We start from the raw sequence: 20,770 nt of genomic DNA on the forward strand, positions 1-20,770 counted from the left end.
CCTGCTATCTCCCCCTAAAGACCAAAAAGGGTCTGTTGTGGGTCTCAGAGGGTTAAAGAACTGAATGTCTTGAATACCGTAAGTTATCTATGATTTACACACTCCATGTTGAGTCTTTAAATTTGGTTATAGAGAGAAAAGTTTCAGATGCCATCATGAGTCTGTGAAGCACATTTTAGAGAACGAGCACTGAAAGGAGATGGAAAATAAGACAGCAGGGAGAGAGGCAGCTCTGGCATGTGAGAGGACGATAACGGACCCATCATGAGAAATCAAGCTCTGACTCGATGATTGCATCTCCTTCTCCTGAAAGCTTCCGCTCCTCTTTGATATACTCGCATGTCGCTGACAGTCCATCGCCTCGCACATGGCTGTCTTTATGCGTCTGTCGTTCACATGTTCCCATACGTGTTTTTTATTTTATACAGCTATAGTTTTTCTAGTTGATGGCTGAGTGATTTCTCCATTATCCACTCTCTTCCCGCCTGCCAGCCTGTCTGCACGCCTGCCTTCTCTGAGTGGGTGCAATTAAAGTGCCAAGCTTCATCCTGCCATCAAGTGGCAGCAACGTTTTTTTTTTCAGCTTGAAAAATGAATATTAAGCTGAAGTTAGACACAAAAACAGGCAATCCATGTGTGTATATGTGACCTTAACTTTAAGCCATTTTGCTGGATTGTCAGTAATTGTTTTGTCTAATTCTCTATAATTAGGGGTGAGCTGTTCTGTTGTTTCTAAAAGTTGTCACACATTCAGCTTCACTTGTTGTCCAAGTAAATATGTACAGTGTGTGTGTACATGTAAATTTGTGACAGTGTGTGTGTGTGTGTGTGTGTTGGATGGGGCTTCACTTCTGCCTTGGGAGATGTTTGTAATTAATGAACAGCAGCTTGGCCACCTGCTGCTCTAATGTCACGGGGACCCAGAGAGGCGAGCCCTGAGGAGCGCCATGAATATTTAACCGTGGCATGAAAGAGGTTGGAAGTGACTTGTTGGAATATTTGAGCATCGCTGGACGAAGCTGATGAAAGATGGTAAGGAAAGAAGAAAGAAGAACAAAGTAAGGGGAGATAGATGTTGCTCAACAGAGATGGAGAAACAGAAGATGAGGAGGATAACCGGATGGATAGAGTAAATATTATAGATTTACTTCAAGCCAGATCCTGTTTGTTGATCTGATGAAGCACATAATGTCTAGGTATTTGTTTAACTCTTAAACCATGTATTCAGCTACCCAAAAAAAAGAGAGGATTTTCCCCAAACTAGAACCTCAGTTTACCCGTTTTCACATACTGTATAATGCAGATTTATGTCGCTCACAGTTAGGGCTTTTCCATTGACACTGAGTCAAAACATGCCGCGCTGATTTGTGATTCCATCACCAGTTTTAGTGCGCCGAATTGTGCTGAGCCGCACCTGAGATGGACCATCTCCGTAATCGGGCCAAAGTGCACCTGACCCCGCCTACAAGCGGGTTGCTCCATACTAGTGAACACTGTTGATTTATATCATGCCAGTGTGTGAAAAGATCCTGGGGAAGAGCTTCAGAGAGGTCAAGACTCCCCCTCATGGCACTCAGCTGAATAATGGATCTGTGATAAAGCGCTGCTGTGTGTTTTCATGCCTCAGGGCGCGTTCGGATCACTGGAATTGTTGCTACAGGTTACAGGTAAAAGATCCAATACAAACCAGTGGCTTTTTCCAAGAATCTGAAACATGGACGGATGTAAAAAGAGCAAAGTAATCTAGATAAATCGGTAACTTTGCCTTTTAGAACTGACCTGAGTGTCAAATTTGAAGGATTTATGCCTCCTAAATCTGGAAAGTCAGCCAGGTAAACAGTAAATGAACACAGGGTTTTTTACCGTGATTGTATTTTTGCAATTAACCAATCCTAGGCGGTGCCAGATGATATTGCAATGTAAAGAACATCTATAACTGTTATATGCAGCGGCCCTCGTGCTCTGCCAATGCTGTGTTCTCATAGAAATGAATGAGGAAGTCTGTGTTTTTTTTGCAGCAGCAGTGCAGTTGTCGTCGTGAAAGGGCCCTAAGCCCCACTGCTCTTTCAATTAGTCTCTTTTTTTCAACTTCAGCAGGTCACCCAAGTGAAAAAAGTCAATAACAGGATGGAAGGTTCCGGCTATTACACTCACGGCACAGTCAGAGGTGTTTTGGTGGGAGCAGACTTTGCTTTTTCAGTCAGAGCTGTGACTGATGAGCACAAACACTTCCTTCTCAGCCCTGCATACCCTCCCACAACTCCTGGAATAAGGTTGATTATTGTAGGTGAAAATCAGACTCAGGAGAAAAAGGCTGATGAAGATGCAAAAGACCCTTTTATTTGCATAAAAGATCTGAGCTCTCTGCAGTCAAGTAAAAACTGATTTGTATTTCCGGGTGCATCAATATATCAGAAACAACATAACACAAAGACCCTCTCCATCGGCTTCCTTAATTAATGTAATGATTAATCCCCTTCTGAAATTTGTTCCCGTTAAGTCCTAGATCTGGTCTGTTCTGGTCTAATACAAATAGAGAACAAGATATCTCAGGATCAAAGTTTAATGTCACGATGGCTGTTTCTGTGCTATGTAGAGGTCAGGTCATTAATGCACTGTCAGAATGCTTCACATCATAAAAACAAAACAATTAAAACCAAACAAATAAAAGTAACAATAAGTAAAAAAACACGACGCTAAAAAGTATTTTATTTAATGTATTTTCATTCTTTCATTTAGAAATTTTTCCAGCTTTCCTACAGGCAATTAACTCCAGTTGAAATCGTTGTTACCACATGAGCAAAGGTCAGCAAGTAACCCGTCAATGAATGAATCCCAGAGCGTCGTCTATAGGTCGTATTATGTGTAATGTGATTTATTGTGCTGTCTCTGTCTCCAGGAGAATACCCGGTGCATATTAATTGAAAGTATTTGTAAAAGTGTCATGTGGTTTGAAAATGCTGATAATGCTATATCCAGGATCGAAACAAGGGGAGAGGAGGGAAGGCCGTATTTAGATAATTATGTATCACAGAAGGTTTAAATAGCAATTACTATAGAAAAGGAAATCGCCCCCGGTAGCAGCGGGTACGAATCCGACCGGCGGCCCTTTGCTGCATGTCGTCCCCTTGCTCTTCCCCCTTTCCTGTCTATCTTCAGCTCTACTATCTAATGAAGGCAAAGAAGCCCTTGTTATTTTATCTACAAATGATTTCTCAATTGAATTTGGAGACACGTACTATACCATGAAATATGTCGAACTGTAATGGCCACCACTAGTGTGAAGGGGGCAATCTTCTATAATAATCCTCATGAAAACCAGCTGATAAGATGCAGGGAGGTTGAAGGGGTTGACTGTGTTTGTGGGTACAGTATGCGCGGCTGTGTGCACATGTCTGTGTCAGCACGACTTAGAAAAGTTGACAGCTGGGAGTTGGGTTGACTGCAGAGTATAAAGAGCCCTGCCCTCAGATCTTAACTCATTTCCCCCATTGCTTTGATTTGTGACGTGCGTGTCGATGCCAGGCAGCCTCATGCGCCATCGAGCTCTCGGAGTAAAAGAAAAGACACCGAGGAACGACGCCGTATAGCCTCTTCCTCATTACTCTTTATCCGTGCAGTGCATTTGTCTCGTACACAACCTTTTTGTGGCCATCCTGCTCCTGTTCTTCGCCTCACGTCGCCGCCATTAATGTTTTATTGGCTCACACTTCACGGGCTCCTCTGAAAGCTCCTCGTGCATTTGTAATTTATGATCCCCGTGAAGTGCTGTTAGAGTCATTCTGTACCTTCTCACTCATGTACATTTTGAGGGGTGGGGGTTTGGGGGGAGATTAAATGTCTAACATCCAGTGTCTGGCTGGTAAGTGGAGCAGTTTGTATTTGAAGATTTGTTCTGTTTGGTGCCGTTTTTGCTCAGGAAATGAAATCGACCTGAAAGAGGTGCGAGCTCCTCAGCCGCCCCCCTCTGTAAATTGCAACTACACAGAGCTGAGCTGCGTCAGCTTGTTAGACGCTGAAGCTCGAGGAAGTTTTGGAAGTAAAGTGCAGACAGTGTTGCTGGAAGTGTGATTGACAGGTTGTAATCTACAATACCTTAATTCCTCGTTTTACCACAGTAGACTTAGTCATATAAGCTGCTCTGATATCCTGCTCAGTCCACGCTCTCATTAAAAAGTCTTATTACGTCCTGTTCTGGCTCATTTCAACTAATTCCTCTTAACAAATCCGACATAATTATCGGTGCAATCAAGCCCGACCAAGCCACCCAAAATCCTCACCACGGTGCTATCACCAGCTTTTTCTAGGTCACTAAATATTTATGAAGCCTCCGAGCACATTGTGGGTTGTTTATAGTGACAACAACAGTAACAGGGAGGAAGTCTTTTGAGACTCTGATTCCTATCAGAGCACCCCTTACAAACTGCAGCTCAACCCCATGAATATGTATGAGATTCCTCCTTCGCGACTCTCAGGGAGGTAAATCAACCGAACACGTCAACAAAGACCGTATCTATTTCTAAGTGCTCAGCCGGCAGATTAGCAGCATCTTGTCGGGGTTGAGTATCTTCTGTTTCTCCTCGGGGATTGGGGAATTAGAAGGTCAGCGGCGGCTCTCAGGAACAACTTAGAGGGGATGATGGTGAGGGGGGGTGGGGATTTTGAGCGTTGCCGTGGCACCAGGTGATGTAATCCACATCGGCGTACCGGGAGGCCTATATGTGGGTCACTGAAGAACATCTAGACCTCCTATTTTCTACGGCAGTCACCATCTCACAGAAAAAAGGGAATGCATGTGGTCAAATTAAGGCTGTCAATCGATTAAAATATTTAATCGTGATTAACTGCATGGTTGTCCATGATTAATCACGATTAATCACAAATTAATCACAAATTTTGTATCTGTTCAAAATTGAATATAAGACAAAATACAGTTTTTAAATGGGAAAAAAATTAAGGCTGTCAATCGATTAAAATATTCAATCTTGATTAATCACATGATTCTCCATAGTTAATCGCAAATTAATCACATTTTTTTATTTGTTCAAAATGTACCTTAAAGGGAGATTTGTCAGGTATTTAACACTCGTATCAACATGGGAGCGGGCAAATATGCTGCTTTATGTAAATGTATGTATGTATTTATTACTGGAAATCAATTAACAACACAAAACGATGACAAATATTGTTCAGGAACCTTCAGAGGTACATTAAGCATAACAAATATGAATAATGAAATAGATTTTCTCTAGAACTCATGTGATTAGTTGACAAAATGTTGTATATTCATGGTCCCCCGAGGATGAATCCTGCTGACTTTGGTGATCCCCAACTTTTAGTCTTGTTCAAACAAAAATGCCATGCTTCTCAAATGTGAGGACTTGCAGTTTTTCTTTTCTATATTTGATAGGAAACGGAATATCTTTGGGTTTTGGACTGATGCTTGGATAAAACAATGGAATTTGAAGACGCCACATTAGGCTCAGAGAAGTTAGCATTTATGATATTCTATAAACAAAATGATTAATCAAGGAAATAAATCTGCAGAATTGATCATCAAAATATTCATAAGTTGCATCCCTAATTTCCTCCACAAACAGAGGAAGCTGTGGAAGGGTAGCTTTGGTCTTACAGTGTAGATCAATAAGATGTTATGCTCCTCCAGTTGTTGGAACAGGAGTGATATTGATCAATGAGGGAAGGGCAGAGGGCACAACGTTCACAGCTCAGAGCTCATTTATCTGTCTGAGTCACTTCTTTTTATAGGTCAGGTGTGCAATTGGGCTACAGGGACAAGTCAGCCCAATATGTGCTGTACTGTTTGGTAAATAGAAATGTTTTTTAGGATGCTTTCACACCTGTAGTTCAGTTAATTTGGTCCGGACCAAGGGAAGAAAATGATATCAAACCAGAGGAGTAAACATGAAGTTATACAGACTAACAGGTAACTGGTTGATTGGATTGTCTTGGCGATTGTCATCCTTCATCACCAGGACGCATGATGTTCTTGTGTTTTAAATACATTCATCTCCTCTTTTTGCATTCTTCATATGGGATGGAAATAAAGTAACGTTGGTTCGATCATAGGTCCGTAGGCGTAAAGCAGAAAGACCTCCACAATAAGGATGTGAGTCTCCTCCACCTCCTCCTTATGGTCAGACTTTGGGACAATTTCAGTACCCATGGTGTTATTGATGCCGTAAGACGTCTCAAACTTCACCGAGTTGTCCAACCATGCATAGAACGTACTCATCATGGCGTCCATGTCCAGAACAGTAAGGACTTGAAGAACTCATCCTGATGTCCCACACAACAGTTGGGCAGGTTCTTGATCAGTCTGTTGGTGAGGGTGGTTTTCCCTCCATTGGTTACGCCGCCGATGCCTATGACCTACGCATAGGGAAAATACCAGCGTTGACTTGCTTCTATACATGGCCTTAAATACAGATCACTTCCTGAACAGATTTCACAATCAGCAGATTAATTTATTAATATTTTAGCTTTTGAAATCTGTCTGCTATCATGTCTGCTGTCATAAAATCCTGTAGTTGGTTTGTTTGCTTTCACACCACAAACAAACCGCACCAGAGTCCGCTTGGAAGCAGACCGAGACCCACCTTTTGAAGCGGTCTCGGTTCGGTTGTTTGGTTCGATTGACAGCTTTCACACCAGCCCGAATGAACCAAACAGGTTAGGACCGAAAACACCCTTAGACTGAAATTGTGTTCTTATGATTTGGAGTCTCAACCGAGCCCAGTGGGCACAAGGCAGCTCATCTAGTCTGACACCTGCCATCATTTAGACTGAACTGAACTTGATGGCAGGTTGTTTAACCTTTGTGCATCTAGCTCTCAAGATAGCATCGCCCTGTGACCTGGGAAACTCTACGTCCATTCGGATGAGCCTCACTCTCTGCTGTGTGGCAGAGCAGATCGAAGCCGAGATCAGAGGAACGTCTCCCTTAAGATGGCGAGACGGAGCGAGGCGAGGAGAGCAGAGGGGTTAATCCTCTGGAGGAAAGAGGCGAGGCTTCATCAAAAGGGGCCAACGTGAGGTGGAGACATGCAATATTGATGGAGAGAGGAGGGGAGAGAGAGCGGCTGGTTAGATGAGAGGAAGAGACCGTCCTGACCACAAACTGACGCTCGCACACCTGAGTTTGTTTCTTCCACGCGGTGAAGAAGTTGGAAAGCATGTTTTAAATTGAGGTACTGTCACTTATGATCTCTTGCTTTCATTTCCAGAATAAAGTCCTGAACATTGATGGAGTCAAGGTGAAGCTGCAGGTAAGAACTTAGATTTATCTTGACAATCATCGACAAACAGTTTTTATGTAAGAGTTGTTGCCAAGAGAAAGGTGTCAACCAAATAAGAACCAGGCTCTAACCCGTGGCATTGTAGCTGTAACTGTCGGATCCTGTTTCCAACTCCTCCTGTCTCCAAGATAAAAACCCATTTTAGCTTTAGCAGTGCCTGCTATTTACTGTGATGCATGTGCCTAATTGCACAAGATGAAGCAAAGATCTGTCTGTGGCTTTGTTTTGTGAGGAAATCAATGATTGTGATACAAAAAGCGCCTAAAAGATAATTAGGGTTTATCCATCTCCATGAATACTCTCCATAAGGCTTTGACTTTTCTTCCCTCACTCCAAACATCATTCACTATTTTGGGAACCGGCGCCCACACTGAGAGCAACTCAGCATTGTTGTTTTGTTTGCTATCTCTCACAGAGCAAGTAATTATGCGAATCATCCCTAATGATCCGAATTAGTGGTCGACGGAGGCTGGTGGAGCGGGCCTTTGCACCGTAACGCATCCATTTGGGGTTAATTGGCTCAAAGTCAGTTTGCAGAGCACCATGTAGCCTACAAACAAAGAGAGGGAGAGATATAGCTTTCCTCCAATAATTGCCGTCCTTCATTACCGCCGCTTGGATCCTCGGGGGACGGTTTCCCATTGGGGGGGCATTCAGGAAGCAGAACCAGCAACAAAGCTGACACGTCTCAGAGAGAGAGAGAAAGAAGAAGAAGAGACACGGTCTAGAAATAAAAGCTGAAATTTTTTTTTTACAAAAAAAGCAAGTGAGGGGTGCAGTCGACCTGCACAGGTCTGCTCCAGGGAGAGAAGAAAATGTAATTGCCACTGGAGACAAATTGTGATGAGAGACAGTGCTGCCTGATGGGAAAAAAGACGGACTTAATTAGCCTTATTCCACTGAGCTTGGACAGTGGGACGAACTGCACCACCCATATACTGTAGCTGATTTAATATTCAATACCTTGACCCAGACTGAGCTTAAGATTAGAAATGATGGGAAAAACAATAAATACAATATACTGTATGTACTATGACCTTAAATCTGCACTAATCAATATTTGTTACACTGTCTTAACAATGGATCAAATGATGGTGTGTAATGTAAAAGGGGGTTGCTTGTAGGGATACATCACCTGATCTTGTTTCTCTGAGATCTACGAAGTATTTTAATTAGGGCTGTAAAAGTTAATGCGATAATAAAGCGTTGACGCTGTTTCTTCAACACGTTAACGCAATTTGCTCAATTTTAAAGCTAGAGTGAAAATACTGATATCATATGAAACTAGAAAACCTAAAGAATGTATGTCATACTAGCTTGTTGTAAAGGAGGCTAAATAATGCTCCATCTACCTTTTGGCGAGGAAAAACTGGCATGGCCATTTTCAAAGGGGTCCCTTGACCTCTGACCTCAAGATATGTGAATGAAAATGGGTTCTATGGGTACCCACGAGTCTCCCCTTTACAGACATGCCCACTTTATGATAATCACATGCAGTTTGGAGCAAGTCATAGTCAAGTCAGCACGCTGACACACTGACAGCTGTTGTTGCCTGTTGGGCTGCAGTTTGCCATGTTATGATTTGAGCATATTTCTTATGCTAAATGCAGTACCTGTGAGGGTTTCTGGATCAATATTTGTCATTGTTTTGTGTTGTTAATTGATTTCCAATAATAAATATATACATATATTTGCATAAAGCAGCATATTTGTCCTCTTACATGTTGATAAGAGTATTAAATACTTGACCAATCTGCCTTTAAGGTACATTTTGAACAGATAAAAAATGTGCGATTTATTTGCGATTAATCACGATTAAGTATGGGCAATTGTTATTAATCACAATTAAATATTTTAATCCATTGACAGCCCAAATTTTTACATCTTTTAGCTCATTGTTTAGTTTTTACAGCCTTCAACTTAAGTATTTCAGTTCACTCTCATCACCCTAATCAAGCTTGTTTCCAGCCGCCACAGGGAGCTTTCTTTAGCCAAAAAAAACAAAACAATGCGTGTTACCTGCCAAGCACCAAATGGCAGAAAAATATTGGACTTCCATTAATCAGGTGGAAGTAAACGTGACTCCTAATTAATGCTAATGTTGCTCCGTGTCTACCGATGCATACACATGGATGTATAATAAGACCTGGATACGGCGCTGCTGCTCAGCCCTGCTTCTAATTTATTCCAGTCACCCTGCGGCCCAAAAAGCATTTACCCCACCATTGTGAAAGAGACGTCTGTAAAACTGTTGACAGGACACCTTGAACCGCAACCAAGGTCGATTATGACTCTTTATATTGTGAATTTTTGTTCCATGGAGGTTTGTATTTGTAAAACTTTCCTTAAGCTGAGCAAAGCGATTGAAACATCTGTGACGTCTTCACAGTGTAAAGTCTATGGGCTGAAAGTAGTGCGCGTATTCAGTGGGCCGCATACCCCGGAAGTAAACCCGGAAGATAGAAAACTTTTTTGGTGTATGCGCCAGGTGAGCAATTCTCATTGGAATGAATAGGCGCTATCTTTGAGTCTGGTATCCAGTTCTTATTATACATCCATGTGCGCACATCGGTAACCATTTGCTAAGACGTTAGCTGTATGGTGAGAATGTGACGATGTTGTGTTTACAGCTTGCTGCGCCAAAGTTGCCAAAGAAAATCAGCTTTTTAGTGCTGATCCTTTTCAGTGCTGAATTCATAAAACAATGGGCTTTTCAATTATCCTGCAGATCTCATTTCCATATTCCAGTCTTATCCAGTATCGCAGGAGTAAATTGAATGGAAGGTTTCACAATGAGCTCCAGCGCGATGGCTGAGCAAACAAAGGACTTATTAAAAAGATAGAAACTTCTTTTATTCTCTATTCAGTGATTACCTTCCTCTCTTATTCCCTGCAGATCTGGGACACAGCTGGACAGGAGCGCTTCCGCAGTGTCACTCATGCCTACTACCGTGACGCCAATGGTGAGACACTCACACACACATACACACACTTGTATGAGATTATTGCACTACAGAGGATTTACTTCTGAGTTAAAAAAGCAATCTCTATTTGCTGTTTCCCTTCAGATACGTGACATGCAACCTATTATGCAGATTATGGCCTCATTAGAGTGCAGTTTCATTGGGGGGGGTTTTACCACCTGATGCATGGAGTGTACATGAGTGTTTCAAAGCAGAGAGGGAGCTCTAAAATACATGCACTTGGCCACTCTTCCTGTGCACATGTAGGTGTTTTTGGAGAATTTGTTTGGACCTGCTGTATTGCCATGAAAATATAGTTTTCACATCCACGTTGAGGTGTAGATGAGGTTTTCTTCCACTGTGCCATATTATCAAGCACTGAGGTTATATAACTCTTCTCCTGCGTTGGAAGGACAACACATTCGGGATGCATGGGACTATTTAATGATCTGCAATCTTTCACCACCGATGGGTGTGTGTCTGCTTGTCTGCTTTTTATTCATCGCAATGTTATCGTTATTAGCCGTGCAAGTTCATTTAGAAAGCTCTTAGTGGCAACACTCCATTGGTTTCTCACAAAGCTAATCAAGGCAGAGCTGCTTTTAGTAAATGCTTCAATCAAATCCACATAACTTGGTGTATGAGGCACAAAACCTGAACTCTGAGCAATGAAATAAAATATATATAAGAGATAGTTCGGGTGTTTTGAAGTGGGGTTGTATGAGGTACTTATCTATAGTCAGTGTATTACCTACAGTAGATAATGGTCGGCACGCCCCTAGTTTGGAGAAGCAGACAGGAGTTACCGCACGGAAGCCAAGCAATGTACTGCTGTGCATGGGGCCCGGCAGCAAAACGTATTTTAGACACCTAAAAGAAACACTCACCTAAAAAAATGAATATCAGTTTAAGTATACGCTATATTTAGAATATTTTCACGGCTTTACATTGCCGTCAGACAGCCATTTCCGACGAGGAACTAAAGCTGTTGTATCCATCTATCCTCTCGCCAAAGCCACCAGACTCCATTGAAAAAAACTGTAATTTTACCACGTAGAACACGGGGGCTGCTGGTCTACCACTGCATTGATCGGTTAGTTTGTTTGTGTTATGGCGTGACTTTGGAGAATCCGAACTAACCAAAGTTACAAAATAACACAAACTAACTGATCGATTGCTTTGCTTGGGGGCGTGCCAACCATCATCTACTGTAGGTAATACACTGACTATGGATAAGTACCACATACAGCCCCACTTCAAAGCACCCTAACTATCCCTTTAAAGTCTGATTAGTCATCTTATGACTTTTTTTAACCATCCAGGTTAAATTATGTATAGTGTCTGTCATCAACAGTTATGATATATACAGTAGACAGCCAAGTTCTTGGAGTCATTTCAAACAATCAGACGGTATTTATATATAAAAGTCAAGGACTTTGAAGCTATTATACAGGACCAGGTGCACCACAGAGTCTAAATACAACTTCCTCATGATGTTATTCCTAGATCACATACACATTACTGCTAAACAGCATAAACAGTAAATGTTTCAGTGAATAACAGCTTGATATGAGATGAAATGTGCCTGGAAGAACTGAAGGATTTACTTGTACACACACAGAACAGCTTTCCAAGCAGGACTGACTTTTCTCTGGGGGGGCAGAACGGTGGCTCCGCTCCCTTTTTTTTCTCTACTTGATATTCACACAATGTTGCAGCGTGTGTTTGTCATTTTATCCCCTCATATGTATGGAGAACGCATCACCTGGTTTGGTCTTTTAATCTCCGGGCAGTCGGGGTCCCCTGTGTGATCAAAGGGAAGTTTTACCGTCTGGATCTGTATAATCTATTTAAGTTTTACGACAACAGGCTGTGTGTGCATGATTTAGTGAGTATAAATGATCTGTGTATTATCCTCATGCGTATCATGCATCTGCGGTTAGCCTGCATAAATATAGCAGGATTTATTTGTCTCTGTCTGCTGGAAGAAGGAGACCCTGGAGGACTTTAAGCCGGTCAGTTTCAGGCACGATGCCCAGGAACTTGCCTTCCCCTGAACGCCACATCACACATCTTTCGGAGTGTAGCCTCAGACATCTCGGTGTCGGGATTTTCAATTACTTTTCCTTGAAGCATATCACAGGATAAGTCCCACAGAACGCAGTGCTACATCGAGGATCTTCTCACATCATCAGAGATGTGACCTTTTTTAAATGCTGATCACCGTCTCACCTGTCTGATCTAGGAGCCGGATCGAGAAAATAATTAGAAATAGCCTCAGGTATTTCTAGGATAGGATCTGAACATCAAACTTTATCGGTGATGCTTGTAGGATTTATGAGAGCTTGACAGGCTCACACAGAAAACACTCCACTCATCGCTCGAACACCCATGTAGACACCGAGCCTATAAATGATGCTGACTGTGATCCGCTGCAACTTTGTGTAACCTGAACAAACTCCTGTTTCAGCAACAGACTGTCAGTGAGCTTTTGAAGTCTCTGAAGTGTCGTACAAAAGGCAGTCTGCTGCTTTGGTTTCCCCAGCTTTCAGTTTTCTTGTTCAAACAAAAGCACGCACATTTTTGATCTGCCTGCGTTCCATGGCACCGTGTGTAAACTCCAGACTCTCAGTCACCGTGTGCTTCCCATGAACTCTGAAAACAAACTCAAGTTTCTTTCTGCAAAGTGTACTTTCGTCCTTCCATGCATCCCCACAGTGAACTGATCATGTAACACAAGCAGTCGTTGCAGGTTTTTGGGTAAAGCCCTAGTGACTGTTTTAAGCTGCACAGTACATCTGTCTACATCAAAGTATCTCTGTGAAACCCCAGCCGACCTCGGGGCAAAGCTACGCCTTGAATTGTGTATAAATCTTTAAAGGTTCTCTCTCGCATTTTTGTTGTCTCCACACGGCTCTCAACATGGTGTCGACAGAGCCTGCGGCTCGCAGCTAACGGTGCTAATAGCACGAACGGTCCAAACAACAGCAACAATGCTGACAGAGACGACGCCGCCAGTCGGGACAACATTATCAGCTGTAACCACCGTATGACAGCAGTGCAGAGCTGCGGTCGTGAGCTAGCCAGTGGGGCATGCTCACATGCATTAAAAGGCATGTGGAGCCGGCCTGGCTATGTCAACAGACAGAGAGAGAGAGACTTCATTCTCTGCTCAGGTAGACATTACTCCTCTATATCTTTAAATAGTAAATAGTTATTTGCTGCTATATTAATGCCCTTTTAGGGCTGTCAATCGATTCAAATATTGAATCGCGATTAACCGCATGATTGTCCATAGTTAATTGCGATTAATTGCAAACTAATCGCTCATCTGTTCAAAATGCACCTTAAATGGAGATTTGCTACAACCTAAAAATCCCAAATTGTGTTACTGCGTTAAAGAAATAAGTGGAGTTAAAACAAGCTCTAATGGTGTGCCTGGTTACAGCCTAACGTGAAGCCAATGCTGAAGTGCCTTAAACTTGCATTCTTTCTAACAGCCAGCAGGGGGCGACTCCTCTGGTTGCAAAAAGAAGTCTGATTGTATAGAAGTCTATGAGAAAATGAGCCTACTTCTCACTTGATTTATTACATCAGTAAACATTGTAAACATGAGTTTATGGTCTCAATCACTAGTTTCAAGTCTTCTTCAATACAGCATGATGTTCATTTAGTAAATTATGGTCCCATTTAGAGTCAAACAGACCATAAAGCAGGGGATGCTTTAGGACGTGGCTACCTTGTGATTGACAGGTCGCTACCACGGCGTTGTCAGGTCTGGGAGTTGTCTGTGTTTTCATCTTACAACTTTAACTCTTTTACTGTGTGAATGAAAGTTAATTATAACATTTCACTCATCTAATAATGTCTTATTCAGCGTTCCTTTTTTATTTAGCTCCACCATCTTGTCAATTCTGGTTGCAAAAACCAAGTTGGTGACGGCCAAAATCCCGAACTGGAGGCTTAAAAACAGAAGTCCAAATGGGTGCCGTCCCAGTGACTACATCCTCTTCTTATATACAGCGTCAGATGATACTATTGGGAATAGTAAAATTGGTAATTAACATTTTAATGTTTTTAAAAGGAACTAAATGATGTTTTTAATTAAGAAACAGCACATTTGAGTTTAATTGAGGCTGACTTACAAAAGCAATTGCTGTCGTATTTGGAAACTTTTCCTAAATTCGCTAAGAAAAGCTTAATTTCACCGTAACATTTGATGATGTACTAACCCTGCACTGTAATTATATTCTGCTTCATAATGCTCTGTATAATTTAATGAAAAGCATTGAAGCTCAAACTGAAAATGAAATTATAAAAAGACTCATACAATCCATGACACATGAGGGAAAATGAAAATAAGAACAAATTAAAGCTTTTCAAGTGATGTGAATTAAATCACATTTGTGAGATTGAAAATGAAGTGTTTGTGTGAATGTGAGGAAGAGACACACAAACACATCATAATGTTTTCTCCAATTCCCACTGCTTTTCTTCCGTCTTTGTTTTTATCTTTCCTCTTCATTGCTGTCATTGTTTTCACCTTTAAAAAGTGTCTCACCAATTTAAGTCTTTCTCCTTTTGTTGTCTTATTGCTTTCCATTCGCAGCTTCTGCTCCTCCTCTCCTCATCAAGTCTTTCTCTATTCTGTGCTCACAATCTCCGTTCATCTCGTCCTTCAAACCTCAATTTCACCGTTCCATTCGCCGGTAAATCTCACGTATAATGAGACTTCTTGATTGAGTCCATTGTTTCCAGCGCTCAAAAGAAAACTTCTATATATTTTGCACAAAATTTACATTACTTGGTTACCTAATTTTGTTTCACAAATAACTATTGTGGCTGACCTTTACCGATACTGGAGGATTAATAATAGAAAACAGCTTTATGGAAAGAATGTTCAATACGTCTGGCAGAAAGGCATTCATGAATCCTCACACACACACACACACACTAAGAAACAGTTGCAGCATTTTATGATTTTCTGTGTCCCGACTGCAACTATTACGTGATAACTGATAGCAAAAGAGTGAGAAACACCTCCAGGACAAGTCTCGCAGAACTCGGCTTTATTACATAGCTCTCAGTCTGCATCATGCTCATCTCTCCTGGGTCGCCTCCTTTCTCAGCCGCACAGTCCCTCGCTGCCTCTCAAGTACCTGAACTGCTCCGCACACACATAGCGGGACAGGGACTTAAAAAGGCTCTTTCTCTCATATTTTCTCCGTTTTGTATCATTCATGTTGTTGAGTTGAATACTTGAAAAGACTTCTATTTTACTACTACAAACATGTATTTGTTTTCCAGATTAAGGCACTACTTATATCTGTTATTGAGGCGACTTTAGCGTGTTATTTTTATCTGAATTAAGGTCATAATTAGAAAATAAACAAGAGTAAGCAAAGCGGAAAAACAAGGCTTTGTAGTCTCATATAGTTGTGTACTCATGTAGTGCTTCTTGTGTCTTGATTCTGTCCATTTCAGTTGTTGTTTTATTCATGTTTGATGGTTTGATTGACCTGTAGGCTCTTTGTTGTTTGTGACTGATGTTGATAAGTCGGGTGATTGAAAGCAACTCAAACAAAACTAAAGATAAACAAAAGAAAGCAAACAATTTCCCCCAACAGAATGAAAATAATCAAATAAATCAATCTATTATGTTGCGTTCCCTTTAGATACGGTTGAGAAACTGCGACTCGTTTGGCGTCTTCGTCTTTCGACACACCTGGCTTGGTTGATTTGGGCAGAGCCAAGAAGGTTCCCTTTTATTCCTTTCCTATTAAATTAACAGGCAAGGTGGCATCGATAACATATTCTAAACTATTTACTCCTTTTTATCGAACAAAAGAAATGGCTCAGCTCTTTACTTTTGGGATACAGTGACCGGATGGAGTGATGTCAACAAAGTAAATGAATATACAGTACGTCTTCTACATGAGAAAAAAAAAGCATGAAAAATAAGGTTATTATATAAACAAATAAAGAAATGATTTCTTCCCTCTCCCTCCTTTCCCAAATACTGGGCTTACATTTTTCCCTTTCATCTCTTAATTGTCTTCGGGAGGTTTGGATGGAAGTGGCACTCTGACAAGACCTCCAGCTCAGACTGACTCTCACCCCTCACAACCGACACATTGGCCTCAAGTGCATATACACTTTGCCACATGGATAAATGCAATCAGACGCCAAAAACAGCAAATTACACTCAGCTGCAAAACTTGACAGGTGCGTTTCTGACCTTGAGACGGGGCAGATAGCGGTTGCAAGGTCACTTCAACGGGACTTAAAACGAGGTGCACAAATGAAGGACAAACCTCTGAGCGTGTCAACACTCTGCTACCGTGTTTGTTAAGGTTACAGCTTCCGCGAGGGATGATTCACAGCATCAACATTTGAGTCCTGTTAGAGCAGCCGTGTTGACAGCAGCAGTGGTATTGATTGGGGGGAAAAACCAAACCAGTGCTCAATTTGTAATATTTATTCAAGGTTGAGTTTTATCAAATTCATCCATTTGGCTGCACCCATTTTTGTATTTTTTAGGGGGGTACAGGAGGTCTTCAGGGGGAGATAGCAGGTCAACAGTAGATGTCACGTAGAAGTGGTGTACATCATTTGAAAGCTGGGAACCTGAAGATTAATTTGAGATGCAGTTCAGCACTGTGTGTTAAGTCATTCTAGTCATAAATCTGAAATAAACATTAATTAATTTATTAATTATTAATTAATTAAAATAAAGTGTGACGGTACATAAGGGTTTAGAACATTATGATATAAATATATAATGGACATTTTACCATTCGAGGATTTATAGAAATGATCAATAATCCCTCCAAAATACCACATTAAGACACCAAGACCTTGAGGAACACCATAGAAAAAGCCATTCTGTGATTTAGTAACAAAAACTTTTGACATTTGGAGATTTCTGCAAGAATTTCATTTTGCAACGTTTTGATGGCGAGCGCTTCCGTTCTGGAAACTGCTCAGAAACCCCCTTATTGTCAATCTAGCTAGGAAAGCCATCCATTCTCTGAATGCTCTTGGTCTGTAGTTTGTGGTTGTAAAGTTTCATGAGGCTGTGATTATCCTAGAGGTCACCACAGGTCATTTTATACAGTCGGTTCAAATTTTAAAAAATGGTCGCACTACAATGAAATGGCTACTATGGGGACTAACATCATCACACATGAATACAGTTGGACTCATTGGATCCACAAGAGTCTCAGCTTTACAGTGATACCCAATTTATGTAATTCCAAGACTGTTTAGGGACCCCAGTATGCAGAAATATTCAAACACATCATTTTAGAAAAGACAAAAATAACACATTTATACTGCATTAAAAAACAGCATGTTTTGTGCCCCAAACTGCATGTGATTATCATAAAGTGGGCATGTCTGTAAAGGGGAGACTCGTGGGTACCCATAGAACCCATTTTCATTCACATATCTTGAGGTCAGAGGTCAAGGGAACCCTTTGAAAATGGCCATGCAAGTTTTTCCTCGCCAAAATTTAGCCCAACTTTGGAGCGTTTTCTAGTTTCATATGATATCAGGACCTTCAGTCAAGCTCTAAAACTGATGAAACCTACTACAGCCTCTGAAAGACAGTAAAGTCTGGTTTCAGGGGGTAAAACCGCCATATGCTGTCGTATGCCAAATGAAGTAAATTCACCACCTGAAGTCTTAACTCTGGTGTGTCTGAGTCTGGCTGATTTGTGATGCAGGACTTTGTCAGGGCCAAGAGAGAGAACTGAAATGAATCAGCCGTGGGCTCCGAGTGAAAATGAACTCTTTTCATAATTTCATTTCAAAAGGAGTTCAGACATCAAGGTGAAAAAGATTTGAATTAAACACTTGCTGAGAATTATTTCCACCAAACCATTTAACGATATAAAATGCTTTGCGGCCCAATGAATTTTGAAACAGTACTCTTAAACTTTTCTCTGTTTCTTTCAGCTTTGCTTCTGCTGTATGACGTCACCAACAAAACATCCTTTGACAACATACAGGTAGGTTACATTTAGTTGCCCTTTGTTTGTTCTTTTAAATAACGGTATAGTTGTTTAACTACTTAGAAACAGCCTGAATGTTTTGTGTCAGATCCAGTAACTTCTATCAATTTCATTCTCACTTCTTTTTCATACTTTACATGAACAAATATTATTCTTTCATGGACATGGTTCATTAATTTTCACATCAGATTAATTTAATATATTTAAAAGCTGTGGCTAGATCATGACCACAAGTGTTGTCACCAGCAATTGCTATGCCACCATGGAGAGGCTCACCATGCAACTAGCATACTGCAAACCAGCCTTAGATCAGCACCACAGACAGCAGCCAGAGAGCCAAATTTATCAACGCTAACTTAACAGTCTGCCCTGGACTCAGCGGCCAAATGTCATCACAGACACAGATTTCAGTAGGTGCACATTTTCCAACATTTGAGACGTAACAATTACAGTGCAATAGATTTAAATCCCTGATCGGTATATTTAAATCCCTGATCCCACTCCATAATAACAAAAAGAAACCAGTACTCCTCCATTAGAAGTTTATCCTACAGGTCTTATGGTCCGCAAAGTCATTAACAACATAAGAACCATGTCCTTTTTTATTGGAATGTCCTGGCTGTGAGTTGTTTTGAGCTGAACTTATGTCAGACGCCCAGCTGTTTCTATTTATTCCTGTCGCTCGCCTTGAAATCGCCTCAATGGACCAGGAGCAGCTGATTGGTGAAGTTGAAATGAGGAGTTATCTATACGATATCTCCTCATTTCACTACAAAAAGCTTAATAAGGTGGCAGCTGGCTGGAGGGAGATCACCAGAGAGCTGAAAGTTTCCTATGCTTGCTCATTTCCAGTAAATATCACAATATTAAACGTGTTTTCTGTTTAAACAGAACAAACAAAGGAAGATAAGTGGTTCCGTCTCCAGTCTGATCTCGAGCGCACAGCTGATAGGAAGCCTGCGTGGTCTGTTTACATGACTTAACAGAAGTGCATATGGATTCAGTGTGGACTCGGTGTAGGAAGGGGATTTTTGGGCCCCTGACAGCTTCTGCACCGTCGATGATTACACAAGGGGTTGTCGCAAAGGGCTCCGTAACATCTGATACGTCACTGAATGACCGGATGAAACGGCGCTGCAATGCCAAAATGCTGAGCTTCATCGTCTGTGTTGTTTTTGGCAACATCATTAAACCACATTTTTATCAAAGTCAGTCCGTGTGACAGATGGTTGAACGTGCAGAGAGTGATCTGAACAAATAGGAAGCAGAGGAACTGGGGGGAGGTTTAGTGTGTCCTTTGTCCTTTCTATGGACCACAGGGACTAATCAACGGTCTCTGTCTCCGTCCTTCTCTTTCTCTCTCTCTGACTCTAATGCCTACAATTAGGGGAAGAATATATGACGTTGAATTTGACTTGGCGAGGCTGCTCTCCTTCTTTACAATCAAATATTGGAAGTCAGAGCCGGCGACATGTATGAATTTGTCAGTATTCAGTTTTAGCATGACGTTAGATGGTAACCAAAGAAAGACAACGGGTTATATCTGCCCTCACTGAACCTCTGCACCTCCTCTGCTCTTGTTTTTCCCAGAGCACTTTACCTCCAAGTTTATTAAACTGATAAAGGAATGGCTTTTATTTCAATCAGGAGAGACAAGTGAATGAAGAAAAGTTAATTGTTCATTATAACAGATGACGTATGATAATAAAGTCTTGACAGAAAGTCTTGGCGACTCTTAGACTCTACAGGGAGATTTGTAATCGAAGGGCATCTGCGCTGAGCAGCAGCGAGATAAAGAAATCCCCCCGTGGAGTCCAGACACTGGGGGTGATGATGATGATTGTGCTGAGACTGGTACGCTGATGAAGCTGGGCGGTGATGGAGAGGTGGAGGGGTGAGTGTAACAGCAGCATGAACGTACTAAAGACAGCAACGAGATGAGAGGCTAACAATGTAGGTGTGTCACAGCGCTATTGGATGGATGTGACCAACTGATGAGAACAGCTGATATCGTGACTGACAGCCCCAAAAGATCCACCCGAAAGTAGATGAGATCAGGCAGCAGCAGAAGGGGCGGAGACGAAAAGCTGCAGTCAAGTCGGACAGTTTCCAGCCGTTTCCAGCAGCCTTCAAAGAATTTACAGGAAGTCACAGGAATAGTGACATCCTGTTAGATACGATCTGAGGGCTGCTTGTAGATTACAGACCACGTTCAGATTTATTTATATTTTTTTGTAATTGTAAATATGTAAAATGTGGAAATGTGCGTGTATCTGGCATTGGATTCTATCTTTTATCATTTGTATGTCCGCCTTGTGAAGCACTTTGTAATGAGCACTCGTTTTGATAAGTGCGATATAAATAACTATTATTATTATTAGAATTATTATCAACCACACAAGATCTGTTTGTCAAAAGATGAAACCTTAATTGCACAACATGAGCCTACAATCTAGTGTTAAATATTACAATTACC

At 41.4% G+C, this 20,770-nt stretch overlaps 1 protein-coding gene and 1 pseudogene across 2 annotated transcripts in view; one reads left to right on the forward strand and one right to left on the reverse strand.

Moving 5' to 3' along the window:
* The window catches only part of LOC119502526 (ras-related protein Rab-26-like), a 68,102-nt gene that overhangs the window by 20,571 nt on the left and 26,761 nt on the right, over nucleotides 1-20,770 (forward strand). For both annotated transcript variants that reach the window (XM_037793581.1, XM_037793582.1), the window contains 3 exons: nucleotides 7,245-7,286; nucleotides 10,213-10,279; nucleotides 18,239-18,291. In XM_037793581.1, the coding sequence (XP_037649509.1) occupies nucleotides 7,245-7,286; nucleotides 10,213-10,279; nucleotides 18,239-18,291 (162 nt within the window). The remainder of the gene's footprint in view (nucleotides 1-7,244; nucleotides 7,287-10,212; nucleotides 10,280-18,238; nucleotides 18,292-20,770) is intronic.
* Nucleotides 6,010-7,195, reverse strand: LOC119502036 (annotated as a pseudogene).

Source organism: Sebastes umbrosus, chromosome 14 (assembly GCF_015220745.1).
Source record: "Sebastes umbrosus isolate fSebUmb1 chromosome 14, fSebUmb1.pri, whole genome shotgun sequence".
Lineage (NCBI taxonomy): Eukaryota > Metazoa > Chordata > Actinopteri > Perciformes > Sebastidae > Sebastes > Sebastes umbrosus.